At 36.0% G+C, this 9,411-nt stretch overlaps 1 protein-coding gene across 1 annotated transcript; it reads left to right on the top strand.

Moving 5' to 3' along the window:
* Positions 1–961: 961 nt before the first annotated feature.
* LOC309544474 (bone morphogenetic protein 2-like) lies at positions 962–7,484 on the top strand (the record flags this gene model as incomplete). The annotated part of the gene is made up of 5 exons (XM_082243383.1): positions 962–1,253; positions 1,495–1,637; positions 3,687–3,809; positions 4,911–5,103; positions 7,078–7,484. The coding sequence occupies 5 exons, from the start codon at positions 962–964 to the stop codon at positions 7,482–7,484; spliced, it is 1,158 nt and encodes a 385-aa protein (XP_082099509.1).
* Positions 7,485–9,411: the final 1,927 nt, after the last annotated feature.

Here is a 9,411-nt window from a genome sequence, read left to right as displayed (position 1 = left end):
AATAATCAACAGAATGGAGCAGCTGCCCTCTTAAAAGCAACATATTATTTCTTTTTGATTTTATTTATTCGTTTAAACCAGGTCAGTAAAATAAAAAGCCAGTAAAAATAAATTTATACTCACTAATCACAGCCATTAGAAGGTAGTGCCTTCATAGACACATAAAATTGTGTTCATTTATTTGAAAACGTTAGTTTAAAAACATATTTCAAATAAAATCAGAATAGAAACCAGATTAAAGATCCAATAGGTCTACATATTATGGTTCTTAAAGTATGGTGTGGTTCTGAAAGCAACAGAAATCTATTGTCTTTTAACATCTTTCTAATTAAGGATTTCAGCTATAATCAACAGATTGTTGTATGTAATTTCAAGGCTGTAACTAATTTGTAGTATATCTGTCTTAGACACCAGGCCACCTTAGGTGTGCTTGCTATTTGCTTAACAGGGTTTAATGCATGCAAGTCAGTGTTCTCCTGTTTGCCCCATTTCTAAATTCATTACAAGGAAGTTAGTCTCCCACTGTGAGCAAACGTTCCTCATTCAGCCATGCACAATAGAATAATTTCACATTCAGTCCAGAAAAATGATAAACAAATCAATCCTCTCCAGGTGTTTAAACCTTGTTGCTTGTTCTTCCTATACAGGATTCCCTTATTTTCCTTTAAAATAAGGAAAGCACACAGGATAACAGCTTCCAATTTCACATAAACTGTGTACTGTAAGATAATTGCTAACAGAGCATTGCTGGTCTTGCTTCACACCTTGTTAGCACTGCAATTAGCTTTCTTTACATTTACTGATTGCTGTTTTGCATATTTGACTTAATTCTATCTTGTTTTAAAGCTTATAAGCAGCTGTCTTGTAGAATTGTTATAAATTGTGTCCGTAGGCCTACAGGCGATCATTTCAACACAAGTTTCTTGATGCAGCTGAACCTGAAGAGTCGGTATACGCAACAATGTTGGATTTGGTCTTTTTAGTTATTTTTGTGCATGGATGCACTTCACGGCCAACTGAAAACTTAGGGGACATTGCTGTCACAGCAGAGGATCCAACCCAAATAAGATCGGAAGCTCTCAAAAGACTGTTGAAAGTCTTTGGAATTGATGACCCCCCACATTCTATACATCATATTAAGCAACCCCCTCAGTATATGATTGATCTTTATAATACAATTGCTGATGCAGATGGTGTTACCAAGGATCCCAATCTTCTAGAGGGAAACACTGTTAGAAGTTTCTTTGACAAAGGTAAGACTTGTGTTTACTGTACCTGCTGATTTATTTATTTTTTCCTTTTTTTTTTTTTTTTTTTTAAAAGATATAATTTAATACAGTTTTAAGTAAATCATTGCTATGCTTTTCTTTATGTCTTATTTAAAAAAAAAAATATGTACAAACACAGAGTCACAAACTAATTTAAACTTATAAATGGTATTAATGTACACTGCAATATAGAATGTAGTTCTAAAATCAAAATCTCTAATCTCAGTTCACAGTAACCAGTTGTACTTTCTGTTCAACCTTTCGACCGTGACTAAAAACGAGAAAATTCTAACAGCCGAACTGCATCTCTTCAAACTGAAACTGAGGCCTACCGATTATTCTCATTTCAAAAGACATCACTTCTGCCAGGTGAGATTCAGCAATGGCGTAAAGTAAAAGTTGAAGCTTTTTTTTCTATTGTTGGATGCATTGATTAGAACCTCTTTCGGGCTTTTATTGCTGTCAATGGCTCCATCGGAATAATTTCATCTTATTATCTGTATGAAAGCACAGCAATTGAGTTGAAATTCCTCCATTAGGGATAGACAGCCACAAAAGTTTGTTTCAGCATTTTTGTTGATGTGTGTCCCCATTGAGAGGACTTTCTTATTGAGTAAATAGGAAATGGGAAAACGCCTTCCTAAAACACAGTCTGCTGCTGCTGTTAAAGGTTGTAATTCTTCCTTTCTATCCAAAACCAAAAGAAAGGTTTTGGTTTGAGTTTTACAAAGTGTTTGAAATGATTAAGCCACAATAATAATGAAAAAATGGAATAATGCGCTTACAATGTGGCATAGAGTGTATACAACCAACACAATAAATCATATAGTGATACTGAACCACACAGTGGTGATAAAAAAACATAAAAACATTTTTTTTATCACCACTGTGTGGTTCAGTATCACTATATGATTTATTGTGTTGGTTGTATACACTCTACGCCACATTGTAAGCGCATTATTTCATTTTTTCACTATTTTCACCTTTTCTAGTGCAGCTGCATATTATTTTGGTTAGCGCACCCTTATTCATCTTTTCATAAGCCACAATAATAACATCCAGACTTTGACTACCAACCCCTTTGTTTTTTCAAGCAAAAATAGGGTTAATATGACAATATTATTAGTTTTAATTTCTAACTAAATGTGTCATATTACCCTTTCTTTTTGCTTGGAAAAACGAAGGGATTGGTAGTCAAAGTATTGTTTTTGATTATTGTGGCTTATTGATTTTTATAAACTGACGACTCCTTCCGGTGGTTATAGTTATTTTTTCATCTCTATATAAATAATTTTCCTATCTTTGTAGGAACATTTACCATGTTTGAGGATTGTTTATTAATGAGATGTTTGACATTTTTCCTTTTTAGTGTGACAGTAGTCTCTGAATGTACTACTTGTAAAATTTAATTTTTTATATAATATTTATTACTTACCTTTTCAGTGGGCAAGGACTCAAATACTTTTTCTCTAAACGTTGGGTTGTGTCAGACACCTGGTCCCCTACTGTTACTGTAGTTCCTTCTGCCAGTTGCTTAATCCCGGTTCACACTTCTGCGATGCGGGAACGCTGCGAATATACAGCGTGTTCCCGCATCGCATCCGCACCCCTGGCAGTTCACACTGCCATATGCGATACGCAGGGGGTGTCAATTAAAAGTTAACGACACCCCCAGTTGAGATCGCATATCGCAGTGCGATCTGCAAGTTCACACAGAATCGGATCGCACTAGTGTGAACCACCATGTGATCTGATTCTGCTGCGGATAAAAAAAAAGGGTCATGTGCGTGTTTAGTGCGATTGCGGTGCGAATTCAGCCATACAAACTGTATGGCTGAAATTTGCACAGCACAGAGATCGCATGTAATTTAGGAGCAGTGCGCTCCGAATTACATGCGATCTCTGTGATCGCACTAATATGAACCGGCACTAAATCAGTTTAGGACACAGTAGTTATGTAGCAGCCAGTAGGGGGCACCAAAAAGTGAGCTCCTAAATAGAGGAATGATTTGACTCACTGCTTACCAGGTAGGGTATTGTAATTTTGTTAGTCTAGCAACAGGATCGCTTTTATACTGGCCATAGATTAATAGGTTTTTTTTTCGTTTTGCCAGCGGGCTGAACGAAAAAATAACTAACAGACTCTCCCGTTCACATAAACGAGGTTGATGGGTGAATCCTCCCCACTGGGACATTGTATTCTGACAGAGTGATGTGGTGCTGTTAGAATAAACTGATCAGCGGCCGCAGCTGACTGGCTAAGGTTTTGACAAAAGTTTTTTTAAGGTGTTCATTGGACAGATAGAAATTTGGCCTGTTCCTGCTAAACCAGCCAAAGTTCTATCTATCTATGACCATTATGCTTAGAGTTCCTCATTTGTTTACACAGAGTTTAACTAGTGTACTTTTACTCCATAGATAAGTGTGCATCTTGTTTTGGATAAAAATAAAATGCACTTACCTCAAGGAAGAAAACTGCTGTCATCAAAACTTGTTCCAATCTATTCTCCTGGATGGGAAGTTTTTTCCATTACACAAGCTGTAAGTATTACATGTTTTATACATTTGTATAAGAAAAGAAAGACCCCTGTGCTATCTAGTAAGACAATATAAACAAAGTGATAGCTACAGCTACCTCAGCCTTACCAAAGCTGAGTAAAAGGTCATAGAAATATAGATGTGAAGCTGCGCTGATCAGAGACAGTGAAAAAATCTTCAAAAAATGCCAAAAGTAAAAAATAATATAAAAGTGTATGTCAATCAGACATCATGGATAAATTGTAACTTTCCAAAGATTCAATAAATGAAAATAGCGCATAATCCAAAAAAACAGAAGTGCAAATTAATATTAAAGATTTGATGTGCACTGGAAATATGTGACGAGAAACAATGGTGATGAACAATAAATAAGTGCTGAGAGATCAATAAATAAATTCCTTTAATTAATAAATCAATTAATAAGTCCAATAAATCAGTAATTCATTTCCTTTCAGTAATAAGTGCAAAATAATGTTTTTATGAAAGGAATTTATTCATTGATCCCCTCAGCACTTATTTATTGTTCACCATCGTTTTTTATCACATATTTCCAGTGCACATTCACTGTTGCACTTATTACTAAAAGGAATTTAATTATTGATTTATTTATGAAAGGAATTTATTTATTGATCTCTCAGCACTTATTTATTGTTCACCATTGTTTCTCTTTACATATTTCCAGTGCACATCCAATCTTTAATATTCATTTGCACTTACTACTGTTTTTTTGGATTACGCACTGTTTTCAATTATTGAATCTTTGGAAATTTACAGTTCATCCATGTTCTCTGATTGACATACACTTTTTTTATTTTTTTTTACTTTTGGCATTTTGTGAAGATTTTATCACGGTCTCTGATCAGCACAGCTTCACATCTATGTTTTATACATTAATGCATTAATGTGTGTGTGTGTTCATTTTCACATTGTACAACTTTTAGCACATGACAGGAGTTTTATTTTTGATTTTTTTTTTTTTTTTTTTTTAAGATTACAGTCTTTTCTTTTCTACAATCAGGCCATTGTTTAATGTTCTGCAAATAGGTCCAAATACATTTTTAAATAATAGTAGCATTAAAAATTGTGGTTATTTTTACCCAACAGGTTCGCATTTGGAATGATGATAGCAACAATCAGGGCATTCTTGTAACAGTAAGAAATCTTGGGGGAGGACCACCTGATGCTAATATTATGCGCTTTGCCTCAGGAAAAGATCACCATGAAAGTAAACAGCCAATGCTTGTTCTTTTCACTGATGATGAAACAAGAGGAGCTGTGTCATTTAGCAACCAGCCAGGTGAAAAAAAATACAATGATTCTGTTGCCTTATACGTTTATCCGCTGAAGCCTTACCTAATATACTTTAATAAGCATTTTACTATATTTTTAATATACTTTATATAAGAATTACCCCCCCCCCCCCAAAAAAAAAAAAGTGTAATATATTGAAGCATATCAATACTTAAATGTGGTGGCTACATTATTTTTTTTAGCTTTTTTTCCCTTTTTTTCCACACGGTGATCCAGCCAGTAACACAATTTCTTAGGGTGTCTGCACTCTGGTTGGAGAAGCAACAAAGACACCTTTGGACTTCAAAATAGTCAATCTGGGCAGAGGGTAGTGTTAGATACACTAGCAGATTTAGATGGACTTTACATAAATGACTAAGAAATTCAAACCCAAATCAGCTTAGACTTTTTAAAGTGGAACTAAACCCCCCTATCCTTTACAGCCAGGGAAGTGGCCATCTTAGCCTCTGTTTGGGCTGCAGTGGCCAGGGTGTTGCACAGCTATGACACCAGCCATTAGATGCCTTGACATTTCTGAGTTAACATACACACACTGGCAATTGTGACAGTTTACCAATGGCATGCTTGAATGTTTTGGTAAACAGTGAGTTTAGTTCCACTTTACCACTTGCAGTCCTTAGGGCTCTCCCATCACACCGGGGGAACCTGAGATTGCTGGAAGCGGTCAAGTCAGCAGTGCACAGAGGAGGAGGAACAACCATTTCTCCCCCCTGCTCTGTGATGAACGAAGCCAGAAGCAATGGGGGTTTCCTCACTTCTGGTTTTGGTTCTTTGTTTTCCTGGTTGGTACCAGTCAATCAAACCAATCTGTCTTTGTATTCTGCCCAGGAGGGCAAAGGAGGGGTCAGGGGCCTTATAGACCCCTGATCTATCAATAAAAAGTACCTCTCCATAACCAAGATATCACAAGGGATGTTGTTCATCCATTGTTATACCAATAAAGTCAAATAAATATATGAAAAAAATGTTTCAATTAAATAAATACCATTTAAAAAATGTTTAAAGCATCCCTATTCCCTATGCTCACGCACAAATGCAAATACATAAGTAGGTCCCACATGCATATATAAACAGTGATTGCACTACACGTATGAGGTATCACCACAAATGTCAGAGTGAGAGCAACAATTCTAGCACCAGAGGTTATGTTTAACTGTAAACTGATAATCTGTAAAGGTTTTTAAATCATTGCACATGGAGATTTTCAGGTATTGTAGTTTGTCTCCATTTCATGGGTGCAACATCATCTTTTATATTTTACCAATTGGGTATTATATTGTGTTAGTGTGCACTAAAATCAATTTAAGTGTATTTTTTCCTTAAAATTTGCATTTGATAAACAGCTGCACAAATAGGTTTACATAACTTAATAAAAGTTGACCATTGTTAGGCATCCCTGTTATTGTTAAATGGTTTGTTTCAACCCTCTAACTGCTACTTTGTCTGGACAGCTGGACCTGTTAGAGCCGGTTCACACTGAGGCGATCCGACTTGCCGGGACGACCTATGAAGTCGCGGTGCGACCTCGGAGCGACATGCACGGACTTCATATCATTGAAGTCAATGCAGGTCGCTCCAGGTCGCCCCAAAGTAGTACAGGATCCTTTTTCTAAGTCGGAGCGACTTGTGTCGCTCCTATTAGAACGGGTCCTGTGCCAATCTATGGCAGGCGACCCACAGCGACTTGTCAGACGACCAAGTTGCCTGACAAGTCGCCCCAGTGTGAACCGGCTCTTAAAGGAAGCTGCAAAATAAAAGACTTCCTGGCCAGATCACCAGATGAAAATAAAGAATAAAAAGCTTTAAAAAAGAAAACAAATGCAGCTACCACATTTAAGAATTGCAAAATATTACATTTTTTTATATTTTGGTTTTAATACTGTTTTATTAGTGCCATTTGTGAAATAATTAAAATTGGTGTGCTTTTGTCAATAATATTCCTTAATCATCTTATATCTAGATAACAACCAATTGTCAATACCCAACGAACCTTATATCTCAGCTTCAAATAGAACCAGGATGGCTAGAGCTCTACAGGAAGATGGGCAGGTGCCCTGCCAGAGACATCCTCTCTATGTAGATTTTGAAGAGATTGGGTGGTCAGGATGGATCATCTCTCCAAGAGGATACAACGCTTATCATTGTAAGGGATTATGTCCATTCCCACTGGGAGAAAACATGCGACCCACCAACCATGCAACAGTACAATCTATAATTAATGCACTAAAACTAACACAAGGTGTCAACAGTCCATGCTGTGTTCCTGACAAACTTTTCTCTATAAACTTGCTTTACTTTGATGATGACGAAAATGTTGTTTTAAAACAGTACGATGATATGGTGGCTGGTAGCTGTGGATGTCACTGAAGAGGGAAAATATGAAAACATCAGTACATTGCAAGTACTAAATGATCAAATCATTGTTCATACTGGTTTCCTTACAGAACTGGGCAGATTCACAGGTATTCTCAAACCTTTTCTGATCAGCCTAGTGAACTAGTTTGCTCATGCTGATAATTATATTTTTTAACTTTTAAATTGGTGAAGAAGAAATTCATGACTGTTACCCCTTGAATGCACATTGCAAACTGGCTATTTCCCCCATGATATTAAGTGAATCATTTTACATGTGTGTATATGTTGTATTTTCACCCTCTGATTTAGAGCTAGAGTAAACTGGTGAGATTTAGGTTTCTGGAGATTGTCTGCATTGTCAGTCAAAAAAACATTATTTACCCAGTAGAAGATGATCTTCATTTTGGGTAAAAACATTGCAGTAATAAACACAAAATCTAATTAACTTGATTACTCTCTGTCTGTAGATCAAAGAATAACCCCTATACATTTGAAAAGTGTAGCCAGTGAGGAGTTATATTTCCATGCCACGAGCTACATAATAATTCATATCCAAAAGTGATAGTCTGATATCCAAGCCATATGACTAGACAGCATCAGCTGATGAGAGCCAATGCTGGCAGGGGAAATCTTCATATGTGTATTCATCTCTAATTATTAGTAAACTTTCCAAAGAAAATGGAAAGTTCAGAAATGCTTATACATGATCAAAATCAAGAAGCATTTTAAAGTTCTTGTGGGTTATTTTATCAGATCTGCAGGGAGAAACTAATTACATTGTTGAGATTACATTATTGTCATAGATTGATAGCTGCAGAAACCATGTCTATCTATCTAGAGGTCCGTCTCGCACCCCTACCAGCCCACCTCTTTGTCGGAGCATAGTTTCAGACACACCGGATAACCATAGGTCCCTATCCTTGATAACTGATCCAAGGGAATAACATGTCACCATATCATAAGGCCAGGAAGTGTACTTATATGGATTATGCAGCACATAACCTTCTATCGTGATGACACATATGCCCTTATTTGGACCTACCAAGGGGAGCTTGGATAGTAAATTCAGTTTTGTTTTGATGACGTGAATTAGTACGGTAAGCCTAGGTCCTCATTACCAGTTTGTGAAATGTCTGATATGCCAGACAGCTAATCCACAGCTAATCCAATCATTTCTATCAATCCTAATTTACTATTCAGGCAAATAAATTAAAATACATCTTACTGTAAAACTATTTAAAAAACTGAGTTATCCAATTAATTTTAATGTATAATATTGATGTCATATTTTATATTTTTGCTTTTTTTTATTTAATTCAACAGACTGGAGTATAATGTATATTTTGTAAAGGTAATGAGTATAATGTATTCATTTATATTTTTTTAATTGCCACTGTGTGGCCACAATTATGTCGCAGAATGCTTTTGTATAATATGTACATAGAAAAAGTTTATTTAACAATAAATACACACACACACATATATATATATATTGGTCTACTTCATTAATCAGTTGAATATGCATCATTTTTACTTGTGGAAAATATTAGTAAAACAGTGACCTGTTTTGATGAAAAAAAAGTATTGTAATGTCATTAAGTTTTATGATGAAATGCAACTTTTGTATCTCTTTTCCTCCTTATCCACGCCTTACCCCACCTTATATACCAATATAGCCATAGACACGTCCCCTCTCTCTATACCCCTATTGAGTCCCGAAGCATTTTTTCATTTTATAGATGTTTTAACCACTTTACCACCAGAGGATTTTCCTGCTTTACGTTCAGGCCACTTTTTGCAACTTGGCACTGCGCAAATTTAACTGACAATTGCGCGGTCATGCATCCCTGTACCCAAACAAAATTTACGTCCTTTTTTCCCACAAACAGAGCTTCCTTTTGGTGGTATTTGATCACCTCTGCGCTTTTCATTTTTTGCG

The sequence above is a fragment of the Pelophylax lessonae genome (genome assembly GCF_965119305.1).
Source record: "Pelophylax lessonae genome assembly, chromosome: 1".
NCBI lineage: Eukaryota > Metazoa > Chordata > Amphibia > Anura > Ranidae > Pelophylax > Pelophylax lessonae.
Note: the sequence above shows the minus strand (reverse complement) of the source record. Positions and strands in the feature narration are given on the sequence as shown.